The sequence below is a fragment of the Lactuca saligna genome, chromosome 1 (genome assembly GCF_052625555.1).
Source record: "Lactuca saligna cultivar CGN05327 chromosome 1, ASM5262555v1, whole genome shotgun sequence".
Classification (NCBI taxonomy): Eukaryota; Viridiplantae; Streptophyta; class Magnoliopsida; order Asterales; family Asteraceae; genus Lactuca; species Lactuca saligna.
This window is the reverse complement of record NC_136417.1, coordinates 31201437-31214335: the sequence shown is the minus strand read 5'-3', so window position 1 is coordinate 31214335 and position 12899 is coordinate 31201437. Positions and strand designations below refer to the sequence as shown.

At 35.0% G+C, this 12899-nt stretch overlaps 2 protein-coding genes across 3 annotated transcripts; one reads left to right on the top strand and one right to left on the bottom strand.

Annotated features, from left to right (window-relative positions):
• Positions 1 to 605: 605 nt before the first annotated feature.
• On the top strand, positions 606 to 6401 carry LOC145031149 (phosphoinositide phosphatase SAC2-like). 2 transcript variants are annotated; one of them, XM_078979668.1, is made up of 16 exons: positions 606 to 882; positions 969 to 1170; positions 1558 to 1762; positions 1865 to 2030; positions 2636 to 2858; positions 3024 to 3100; positions 3341 to 3528; positions 3604 to 3701; positions 4062 to 4195; positions 4285 to 4708; positions 4783 to 4904; positions 4987 to 5100; positions 5234 to 5407; positions 5497 to 5673; positions 5766 to 5856; positions 5930 to 6401. In XM_078979668.1, exons 2-16 carry the CDS (start codon positions 1075 to 1077, stop codon positions 6026 to 6028), a joined length of 2388 nt encoding a protein of 795 aa, XP_078835794.1. In that variant the 5' UTR covers positions 606 to 882; positions 969 to 1074; the 3' UTR covers positions 6029 to 6401. The 2 variants fall into 2 exon arrangements, with proteins under 2 accessions (XP_078835794.1, XP_078835786.1); XM_078979660.1 differs by having other exon boundaries at positions 609 to 882; positions 5219 to 5407.
• A 4115-nt stretch (positions 6402 to 10516) lies between these two features.
• Positions 10517 to 12391, bottom strand: LOC145031139 (small ribosomal subunit protein uS2-like). The gene is made up of 5 exons (XM_078979648.1): positions 12178 to 12391; positions 11451 to 11713; positions 11170 to 11367; positions 10855 to 11077; positions 10517 to 10756 (listed from the first exon to the last, which is right to left on the bottom strand). The coding sequence occupies exons 1-5, from the start codon at positions 12305 to 12307 to the stop codon at positions 10671 to 10673; spliced, it is 900 nt and encodes a 299-aa protein (XP_078835774.1). The 5' UTR covers positions 12308 to 12391; the 3' UTR covers positions 10517 to 10670.
• Positions 12392 to 12899: the final 508 nt, after the last annotated feature.

Sequence of the window (12899 nt, the reverse complement as noted above, 5' to 3'; positions counted from 1 at the left end):
CTATTAACTACAAAGACAAAAACCGAAACATGTATAAATCATTTATCATCATCTCCAACTTGACGTGAAAACAAACTAAAAAGGGACAATTTCCTTTCATAATCGCTAGATATAGGGAAGGCTCCAAAAGGTATTCAAAGATTTTTGTAAAAAGTTATTAAGAAAAAGAAATATATTTTAACAATCCCAAACTAAATAATATTAAGTTTTTATAAGAATGCTATATCTTAACAACTAATAAAAATTGTAAGATCCTCGTTTTTATGAAGTAAAAAAGAGGTAGATGTAGACATTTATTTTTATACATAATGTTAAAATGATTGTTAAAAAAAAACGTATACCTATAACGCTAGATAATATTTGGTTAAATATTGTAATAATATGGCTAGACCATGACGAATAATTAAAAAAAAAAAAAAAAGATAAATATGGACATAGAATGTTGTAATCTCAATCTCAATCTTTATAATTAATATGTGTTAAAGCTGTGTAGTTAAAAATAGAGAAAAATATTATTAACTAAATTATATGAAATGGAATAGGTATATTCTGTTTTTGCAATACCAATTAGTCATAGAATTACGAGAAGTAAAGGTTAGCGGGAATATAGAAATACATTTACGCCGTAGCCTTGTGGCTGTATGTAGGTTGAACAATCATTTACTCCTCTCTTAAATCTACGAATCTGAGCGACCAAAATACCTAAAAATTCAATTCCCATTTTTTTTTTTCATATTTTTCTGTGGATACAGTCGCCGGACCTGTGATTTTCTTCTCTGTCTCTCTCTTCCTTGTTTACCATCACCGGATCATTTGCACAGGTTTCTGATCTAACAGCTCAGCTGCTCTACTCGATTCCAGGCTTTCATTCATAGATTTCAGGTATGAAGTCTTCGTTTTTTCAAATTTCAATCTTACCATATCTATTCAATGTATAGACTGAAATTTTAAGCTGTTTTGATGTACAGCGCGTGAAAGTTAGGTTTGTGGCGGCTTAGTTGACCGACGATCTCTCAGAAGTTCTGTTTGTTTATGTGATATAGCCCGGGCTTGAGGCTCGGGCTTCCGAAAAACATGGCTTCAGAAAACGACCTTCATGCGTGGATCAGAGAGATGCCTAAACTTGAAAATGCTTATCTACAAAAATTCAGACTTTACGAGTCTCGCTCGGTATATTTTTCATTGCTGCTTCTGTAATCAAATTTCAGTTCTGTTGACATATACTTTGCATCCGTTACAGAGCTGATCTTCTGTAGAAGGTTTTAAGTTCGCTGAGATTAACCTTGTTATGCACAAGTTTTTAAGAATTTTCATGATATAACGTATCATTTAAGTTAGGGAACAGCAGATTTTCAGCAATCATTTTTTTTTCTTGCTTCGATTCGGATTATTATGGCTGTTATTTGACAATATTGGTGGATTTGTCAAATCAGCTTCCTTCTTTGTGATAGTTGAATTTAAGATTTTTTTTGACTTTCCGATTCTCAATACTGCATTATGTGATTGGTCATTACAGTAACTAAAGGTTGAGACATTTTGTTCTACTTGTTGCAACAGAACTTTTATATGGTTGGACGCAGTAAGAACAGATCAGTGTGGAAGGTATTAAAGATCGACAGGTCAGAAGCTTCTGAGCTGAATATTATAGAAGATCCTACAATGTACACAGAAACTGAATGTAGTGAATTGCTAAAGCGTATCCATGAAGGAAATAAGTGCACAGGAGGGCTTAAATTTGTTACTGCATGTTATGGCATTGTTGGTATGCTTCATTTTTCATTCTGATGTTTTTTAAGTCAATGAGTATACATATTAACATGATTAAGGTTCTCACTCTTTTCACTTGTTTGTATATTGGTTTTAGGCTTTATAAAGTTTTTGGGACCTTATTACATGCTGCTCATTACAAAAAGAAAGAAGATCGGTGTCATTTGTGGTCATGCAATATACGCGATAACCAAGAGCGAGATCTTAGCAATTCCCAATTCTACTATTGCATCCAATATGGATTATTCTAAGAATGAAAACAGGTCTTTCGTCAATTCTGCATGTAAATGTAAAATGTATTTGGTATTTTTTAGGAGACACAAAACTATTAGAAATCAGAAATTACTTGTTGACCATTGTATCATGATAACCATTGACTTCAACCTTGGTTGTTTTCCATTTATCTTTTTTCATTTTACTTATAACTTGATATTGCACTTTGGACATTTAGTCTCTTTCCTAATTTAGATTGATATCTTGATAGTTATACATGTCGATCGTCTGTTACATATATTTCGCGTGCCATACATTAAATGCTAAATCCTAGCAGATACATAGTGCTTTTTTCTCTTTTTTTTGTACACATCTCTAGTCACTGTCGTTTCATAGGGGCATTTTTGTCAGTTTACTTCCTGGAAATTACAGGGGCGAAGTCCATTGCCGTTGTGATGTTAGTTTAATCTGTTGAATGAGGCAAGGTATCATCAGGGTTTCACAGGAAAATCAATTTTTATTGCGACTTAAAATGATTTTAAAGTTTTAAAGTCAGCAGCTTTTGTATTTTTACTTAATCATTTATATATTTTTATGCATTCAATTGAACTTGTGACATTTACTTTTCTTGTAATTTACTTTTTGGTTTTTATAGATACAAGAAGCTCCTCTGCTCGGTGGATCTTACAAAGGACTTCTTTTTCAGCTACTCCTACAATGTCATGCATAGTCTTCAAAAAAACTTGTCTAGTCATGAAACAGGCCAAGATGCTAATGAAACAATGTTTGTCTGGAATGAGTTTTTGACTACTGCAATTCACAATCAGGTCAACAATAACCTCTGGACTGTTGCTCTAGTTTATGGCTTCTTTAAGCAGGTATCTTTGTTACTCATAATGTATCTCTAATTGTATAATTATTGAAATGGAAACATGCTTACTTACCATATATATTTCTGTAACATTGCTTAATACAATTGCTGATGATTGAGAATCTGTTCTTATAAACATGGCATTGTTTCTTTTCATTTTGATATAAATTAGGTCAAACTTTTATTATCCGAAAAAGAATTCAAGTTGACCCTCATTGCTAGACGATCTCGCCACTATGCTGGAACCAGGTTTGACCTTTGATCTTTATATTTTGGTAGGAATGGAATGGAATTGAGCGTCATAATGGAATCAAAAAATTCTATTTGTTTGCCACATTGGAATTGAATGGAGCATCTTCCTCATGTAATGCTTTCAATCCATGTGGGAAGAGTGATTCATTCAATTACCTTGTTCATTCCATTCCTTTGTGATTTCATTCCATCATACATAACAAATCTTTTGATCACTTTTCTCTATGTATGTTGTAGATACTTGAAAAGAGGGGTAAATGAGAAGGGTTGTGTTGCTAATGATGTAGAAACAGAACAAATAGTGTTTGAAGATGCTCCAGAAGGTTTTCCTGTGCAAATAAGTTCTATTGTCCAAAATCGGGGCTCAATACCCCTCTTTTGGTCACAGGAAACTTCACGTTTAAATATGAAGCCTGATATCGTCTGTAAGTTTAAAACCACTCCACTTATATAAATTAGTGTTTACTGTTTATTTTCCTAACTGTTGTTTATATATTTAGTGTCGAAGAAGGACCATAATTATGAAGCCACCAGACTCCATTTCCAGAATCTTTACAAGAGATACGGGAATCCAATTATTATATTGAATTTAGTTAAGGTAAAAAAAAGATACTCCTATTGTTTGTAAATAGTTCCATTTAATTTGGGTTCTTTTAGGTAATGTTAGGTATGCAGTAATCGGAGAGGGAATGGAATTGAGCATTATGGTTTTATGCCACGTAGGAATGGAATCGAACATTGATAAAATAATCTAAATTTGTTTGCTTAACAATTAAATTTCATTTAGTGTCTAACTATACATAACAACCAACATGTTTGAATAAGTCATTCCATTCCTTCAAACCAACAAAACATGACAATGGAATGTGATGATCCATTCCATTGCCCTTCTCATTCCATTCCATCATAGCAAACAGACTCTTAGTTAAATCCACCACCATGATTTATTTATTTGCAGACCAGAGAAAAGAAACCCAGGGAATCCATCTTACGTGTGGAATTCGCTAATGCCATAGAGTCGATCAATAGAAATTTACCCGAGGAACGTCGCTTGAAGTTTCTCCACTGGGATCTAAACAAATATTCCCGAAAGTACCCTTCCTCCCTTCCACATTTTATTTTATTAAACAAGTAACTACCTACCCATAATTTAACTCATTTTTTGTTTCTTGTTTCATTAGATCTACAAACGTGCTAGCACTTTTGGGCAAAGTGGCTACTTATGCATTGAACCTAACTGGCTTCTTCTATTGTCAAGTAACCCAAAATTCAAAATCTCAAGAATCATTAACTCAAGATGAAAGTGGTGATAATAATGTATTTAGTCAAGATAACAGTGATTCCAGTAACAAATTTAGTGTGAAGCCTCCTAAATATCAGACAGGTGTCCTGAGAACAAATTGTATAGATTGTTTGGATCGAACAAATGTAGCCCAATTTGCATATGGTTGGGCTGCACTTGGGCATCAACTGCATGCTTTAGGATACATAGATGCCCCATTCATTGAGCTGGATTCCCCTCTAGCAGATGATTTGATGGGGGTTTATGAAAGAATGGGTGACACCCTTGCACTACAATACGGAGGATCTGCTGCTCACAATAAGGTATTTAATTAATTATATACTAATTACTACCATAATTCAGTCAAACTGCATGTTTATTAAATTTTGTTACACAGATATTTAGTCAAAGAAGAGGTCAATGGAAAGCAGCAAGTCAGTCCCAGGAGTTTTTCAGAACTCTACAACGTTACTACAGTAATGCATACATGGATGCAGAAAAACAGGACGCCATTAATGTGTAAGATAAACAATCTGAAAAAAAAATGTCACGTGTGTATATAAAATCAATCATTGTTATTCAATTGTATGATTTTGTACAGGTTCTTGGGTCACTATCAGCCACAAGTTGGTAAACCTGCGTTATGGGAATTGGATTCAGACCAGCATTTTGATGTTGGAAGCCGTGGTTCTAACTTCTTTGAGGAGAATACAAGGTACAAAATCGGTCCCTGTTGTTTTAATTGTACACAATAGATCCTTAAGGTTTAAACACCATTATTACCGGTTTAAGTACAGGCAAATTTATATTTCCATGTACTGATGTTTTTCTAGGGCACCATTTCAAAGGTCTTTGTCAGATGGGAACATTCTAGTTGATGACAGCTCAGCGATTGAAAACGGAGAGAAGAATGAAGAGTCTGAGCATTTGTATCCTGAAGAAACAGAAGATAGTGGTAGGAAAGGGTTATCGGAATCATCACCTGAAATTTCAACGTGTGAAAGTGACTCGTCTTACCCGAGGTTTGATTTGATTTTTGGTCCCATAATGACATGGCAAGATGTATTGTAGTGAGTTTCATGTTTTTTTAAGGATTGAAACATGGATGTAGGTATACGCCGTCGATGTCTCGTAGGCAGATTCTTGTAGATGCTCATTCTGAAGATTATCCGAATAGTGATCGGATATTTTACAACAAACGTTTGGATTCTTTCAACTGTTCGAATTTTCTTGATGTGGATTGGATTTCCTCATCTGGGAATTCATGTGAAGATGAACAATATGAAAGGTAACTCAACCTCAATGCCTCACCCACCAATATCATCATATGCTTTTAAGTTTTATCCCTTCTTTATTTGATTTTGACTTTCTTTGTTTCAGGTCAATGCTCATAGGCTCCCCTGTTGCTGGTCAATCAACTGAGAATGTGGTGAAGGGAATGAGTGATTCTGAATCATGTCTGCATGTCAAGGTATTTTCTATTTTAATTTTTTCTTTTTGTTTTTTTTACATAATATCTAATTATATGTTGGAAACATTTGTAGGGAGAAGAGCAAAAGGATGGAAATGCGAGTGGTGCTGCAGGGGAGTATCCTGATGGATTTGTGAAATGGGTGATGCATGGAGGATTGTTTTTCAATTGACCAGTTTTGGCTGTTTTGCCATTGAAAAATAAAAATAAAAATAAAAATAAAAATAAAAAATCTTAGCGATGAGATATGATAAACCATTTGATTTGTCATTTGTCCCATCCAAAGGATGTGGATTGGCATTCGGAAATAAATGGTAGGGAGAGAAATACCATCAGAGAAAATTTCATGAAAATCACAAAAACAAAGGTGGCTGACTACCCCTGCCTGTCAAAACACCAAGGCAGGAGTTACAACCTTCGACTTGGTTGATGTAAAATTAAGAAAAAAAAAAAAAAAACAGATTGCTATAGTTGTTTAAATAACTTAGGATATGTGAATCTTTGTAAATATATTTTTTTTATCATACACTTCAACCCTTTTAATACCTTGTCATTTATCAAACAGAAACAGTGTTTGCTTGGACTAAACTTGGCAAATGTGTCGTATCGTGCAAGTTCATGTCGGGTTAAAAGAGCTGGATTCTAACATGACCCGTTTAATGATTGTTTTGTGTTAATCTGTTTATTTTCTTGTCAAGTATGTGTTGGGTTGCAAGTAAGGGTTTAGATCTTGTAAATGTGTAGAAACACAAATAGAAACACAAGTAGAAAGAGGATATGCATAAGAAAAAAAGTGAACTAGATGGAGCAAGTGTTTGAGAGGTCGAATGGTTAAATTCATAGTCGTTTAGAGGGTAAAGTGGTTGAAAGGAGGAATGAAAGTGGGGGCCCAAACCTGGTCCAGATGGACCCTAACCTAGAAAATCCAAAAACCGGTTAATGAGATTTTGTAGGACTGAAAATTGGACCGATATATGAATCTGTACAGCTTTAAATGAATGAAATTTGTATATTTTAAACTTTTTACAAAACCTGTCCGGTTCCTAAAACTGGTTTAGATTCCAAACAACCAATTCCAGTTCTTAGATCCGAATACCCAAAACTTAGATAAAACCATTCTTTAAACCCGTACCAGTTCTACATACTTTGATTTTAATGGATTGTGGTGTACTACAGCTGAAAATGAATTATTCAACCCAAAAAAGGAAGAATAATAGTCCGTTTCAAGTTTTGTATCAACCAATTTAATTAAACATATTAAAATCAATTATCCAAACTCACTTATTTCATGTTAAAAGGTTGTTTGACAATATCTGAATTTTTAAGAGGGTCTGAATTTTTAAAATCTAAATTTTTAACATGTTGCTTTGTTGGAACTTCTGAATTGTTGTACTGAATTATGAAAATGATCATTTTATCATTTTGTCTTAATTTTTGCTAAATAATTATAAAAACCATACAAAATCCAAATTAATATAAATCAAAATTTATCTTCAATAACTTATAATGATATTCTGAGATATATTTACAGAAATAAAATAATTTTTGATATGCCAAGGATTTCAAAGTTAAAAAACAGCATATTTGACATTGAATGTCGAGACATAAATGTCAAAAAACTTGCAACCGAACTATTGATGATCGATTTGTACTCTTTCACCATCATTACATTAAACACTATAGCCCCTCAAAATTTTCTTTCAACCTGTATATTCAAATTCAACAAGGAAACAAATAAGCTAAATGGAAAGTCATATAATCATTAACCTAAAATTCAATGAATGATGTTTATCAAAGTGTATCATCTTCTATCTTAATATAAAGAATTTGAGACACAAATCTTGAAACAGATACATGTAGCATATGACAATCCAGTATAGGATCGGGCATGAAATACAAAGAAAATCAAAATTGAGGACTGATAATCGAGTTCTAGGGCAAAAAAAATCATGTATTTCTAAGAATCAGTTTTCAGGGAAAAAAAGAACAATTGATCTATTTACAGAGAATCTATTTTCACTTTTCAGGAAAAAAAAAAAACTTACCTGCAACATGAGGTCATCGTCGTTGCGGTGCTAGCGGAGGCGGCGAAGCTTCTTGTGGCGAAGTCAATGCCAGATGGAGCAGTAATGTAACGTCCCAAAAATTAAGACTAAAAATTTTCGTTTTTAATATAATAAAACTATTATCCAAAACATCATCATAGAAATCATGGTAAATCAAAGTGTATCAATAATATCCAAGTACATCATAGTAACATAAAAATACGAAACAAGGTGGTGTGTGCACTGCAATCGTCTCAGACTCTTTCTTCCCTTTTGAACCAGAAATACCTGAAACATAAACAGAAAACAGTAAACATAAAGCTTAGTAAGTTCCGCAAGATATCTCATACCATACAAACATACAAATAAGCATATATTGGTGCTTGCACTCCCTTTGGTCTATTTCAATTGGATAATATCAAGCATATATAGGTGCTTGCACTCCCATTCGGTGTATTTCAACCGGATATTATCAAGCATATATGAGTGCTTGCAATCCCCTTCGGTCTATTTCAACCGAATACTATCAAACATATCTGAGTGTTTACACTTACCTTCGGTCTATTTCAACTAGATACTGTCAAGCATATATAGGTGTTTGCAATCCCCTTCGATCTATTTCAACCGAATATTGGGTCTATTTCACCTCTACCACTATCATATAATAATAATAAATAATCACAAAGTCATCAAACATACACAAGCATAACTAACACTTGACACGAAATCAACCATCATACTACAACATAAACTAGTGGGCCGTCATTGGTGCCTTCGAACCATGGGTACAGTGAAGGAAACTCATTAGAATGAAAGAACTTTGAACACTGCGATATGACCCATTTTCAACATTGTTTGCTTCTGCAAATCTACTAACACCAGAACCAAATCGAATCTCAATCAATAGCCCAAAATCTACAAGTTTGACTTTAACTTGGTCAAAATTTTAACAGTCACGAAAGTCAATGGTCAGTAGACACTCAGGACGTGACATGCATCTCCTCATGTCATGAGATCAGTCTAGAAGCCATTTTGATCCAAAATTTTCTTAATCCATTAAGACATTAATCCATCTTTTCCAAAAGGCTTCCTAACACTCCAAGGATCATAAAAATCGATGATTTAAGGTATTCTATGTCAAATACAAGACTTGGGCTCAAATTAGGTCATTCATGGAGAAAAAGAAGATAAATTCTCATGCATGAACTCTAACATCATTCAAACTTCAGATCCATGACATATAAGCATCTAGGGACCCTAAGGACCCATAAAGTTGCCAACTTTATGGAGTCACAACACTCTTGACTCTTAAGATCTTGGATAAATATGCATAAAACCTTAGATCTAGCAATAAGTAAACATAAAGCTTGGATCTTGATTACTCACATTGGTCCAAAAGTGTGGCTAAAGGTTGCAAATGAAGCTTCCAAGCTACAACTATGCTTCCAAGATGATCTCTTATTCTTCAAGCCTACAAAACTCCACCAAAAGCTCAAGAAACACAAAGAGAGGCTATGGTTAGGGTTTTACTAAGTTTAGGGACGAAAGAGGCTAGTTTGAAACCCTAAAATGAAATTTATAGTATTTAAATTCGATGAAAACCCTAAAAGATCGTGGGCTTGGGCCGCAACGTATCTCATGTCGTGAGCTCCTAATGCTCACATCGTGAGCACAGTTTAAATCAACATTTCCGTTTAATCAATTCCCACGCCGTGAGCTCCAACTACTCACGTCATGAGATCAGTTTTCCCCCAAATCATTTCCAACTTCAAATAGTCAGAACTTCTTCGTTTCAACTCTGAATTCGACGTATGTTATATCCACGGAAAGGTCTTAAAGAGCTCTACACTTCTATATCGATAGTTTTGGCTCACCGCATGTCCAACTTAAAACCTTAACTCTCAAAAGCAGCGTAACACATAACTTTCCTCATTCACTACTCACGTCATGAGATCAGTTTTCTCCCAAATCATTTCCAACTTCAAATAGTCAGAACTTCTTTGTTTCAACTCTGAATTCATCGTATGTTTTATCCACGGAAAGGTCTTAAAGAGCTCTACACTTCTATATCGATAGTTTTGGCTTACCGCATGTCCAACTTAAAACCTTAACTCTCACAAGCAGCGTAACACATAACTTTAAAACCTCAGTTTCAAATACACAATTCATAGGCCTTGATCCCATTACCAACAATGACATCTTTCAATGAAGTCCAAACATTTCTTTCTTAAAAGGCCCAAAGCCTACATATAGCTGAATTGCAATCCACAATCCTAAATCACATAACAATCTGCAACAAGATGTTACAAGTAGATTAGAGAGGTAGGAGAAGGGGTTGGAGGGAGAAGGGGCAATGTTGTCAAAGCTTAGTGTCGGAAGTAAGGATAGGAGTCAACTTCAGGGAGGTCAACAATGGAAGGAGGTGGTTGGCACTCGAGATGGTCAGAGGTGGGAGTAGACTCAGCAGGCATATCAGCAGCGCATGATTATGAAACAAAATAACGTTTTGTTGACCCAGCCGCTTTTTACATCACATGAAACAAACATTAACAACATCAAAGCAGCAAACACATGTTGTTCATCAATTTATCAAGTTTCTCCATTCAAACAGAATCTGAAAGCAAATTTTAACTCTATCATAACAAAACCATCAAAAATTTTGAACATTGAAAAATATCAAAAATACTCATATCATAAAAACTAGTCTCAGCATACTTAGTTTTAAACAAGACAAAAAAGTAAAGTTCAACACAGAAGAACAATCTTGTCTCATTCCCACCCGGTTGCAGCTGCAGCTTCAGCTTGTGGTACCGGAGCAGCAACAGCCTCCCATCCATCACCACCACTCACCGGAGCTGATTAAACAAATTTAAAAATCACAATCAGAAAAACACAAGTCGCATCTTAAAAGTTTAAACAATACAAAATCAACTGATTTATCATGAATCCTTACCCTCAGCCCCACTCCAGCCAGTAACACCTGCCACCACAGGGGCACCAGCAATTGGTGGTGGTGCAATTTCACCTGCCCACTGAGCATCTGGAATCTGGGCTGACCAATTGTCACCCATGCCAAGTGCACCTGCTGCATAATCAACATAATCTGCAGGGACAGGACCATCATCTTCATTTTGTTCCTTGGCCTCTTCTGGTTCCCTGTAGAAAAACAAATCAACCTGCAAAACAACACAAATTCATTTCATCAAACCATAAACTTTATACAATGAAACAAACACATGTCCTCATGAATCATGATCATGATGCCTACCATGACATCCCACTTGTGTCCTTGGTTAATCACACCTCTCATCTGCAACACCATTCTAGCTAAAAGCCAGAACAGACACCCAATGCTGTGCTTTCCCTTGTTGTTAGCAGGGATACCAATATCAACATATCTCATGGGAGAATCGGTGTCACAGAAAGCAATTGTGGGGATGTTTCCTAGTGCAGCCTCCTTGATTGGCTGTGATAAAAAAGAAGCTTATCAAAAACAAGACTCGAAACATTAATAAGATTGAATCAGAAATTTATATTAAGAATTTTAACCTGGTGATCAGTTCTTGGGTCTGTCAAGATAAGAAGACGAGGCTCACTGAAAGATGTCTGGAGCTGATTTGTGAAGGTACCGGGAGTGTGACGCCCAGCAATGGCGTGACAACCAGTGTACTGAGCAAACTTCAGTACAGCTCTTTGCCCATATGGTCTTGCAGATTGGACAATAATGTCCTGAGGGTTTTCAATTGCTACGATCACTCTGGCAGCCATTTGAAGCTTCTCCCATGTCTTTCCTAAGTTAATAATGTAAATTCCTGTAAAACAAGATCTAATCCGTAAGGGAACTGTTTGTAATATTAGGAAAGAAACTCAAAATGAAAAACAGGAAGCTTTGTTTAAAACAACATTAAGTATAAAAAATATCACAAACCAATTGCTATGATTATAGTACAGGATTGAAGAGACTAACAACCAGTATTACAGGATCGCAAGTTAAAAATTATTAAATTCGCACGGAGATTACTAAATCAATAGGTTTAGTACGTTTTAGTCTAGGTTGTGACAGAATTCTACTGCACACTTAACTGATAATAACAGATACGGATATGAAATTAAAAAAAACCACAGTCGATTTGAAGAAAATAAGAGCGTAATTGGAAATCATTGTATGAATAGAGGAGGCTAGCCCTCGAAAAAGCATCGCGCGAAAACTAAACAAATCTATGATATAGAACATGGAATGAAAAAAAGAAAACATGAAGAATAGAGTAGTTTATACCGTCGTTACGGCGCTTAAAAGCGTAACGTTCCATCTGGAAATCACAGTTCTTGGTGCCGAGATGGACCTCGGCAGACAGCATCATTTGTATATCGGCCTCTTTGGTTGTCAAAACTTTAGGTTGTGCCATTGTTGCGGCTCTTAGCTGCTGTTGTTCTTAGGGTTTCAGTACTTCGCCGTTGCAGCCAGACTAATGCAAGAGGGGGAGAAGCAGGCTAAACGAAAGATATATAGAGGCGCACAAGAAACCCTAGGACTATGATACACCTCAGGTCCCTGCAGTATGACTCTATAGAAAGACGCCCAACGTTTTGGCTTTATTACGCCTTAGTCCCCATAAGTTTTCACCCTCGATTGTGAAGGCTAATGAAAAAATTAAGAGTAAATTGTAAACTTGTCCATGTAGTTTTTTGATGATTTTTTTTTTTTTGTACAACTCTCAATCCTTTTTCTATTTTCATACCGTAGTAGATTTGGTCTCTCTCTCAAATTAAAAGATAACTTGTAAAAAAATATTTCCGTAGTATGAATCAGGATTTTTTTTATTGATATTTGATAGGTCATGTACACAAAAATCTAACAACATGTTGTAGGGCAAAAGGTAATTTGTGGAACCATGAAATGGAAAAAATATAGATGTTGTAACGGTAGTTTTCAATTTGTATAACAAAAAATATATAATATCAAAATTACCAAAAACTATATGATTGTGTTGATAGAAT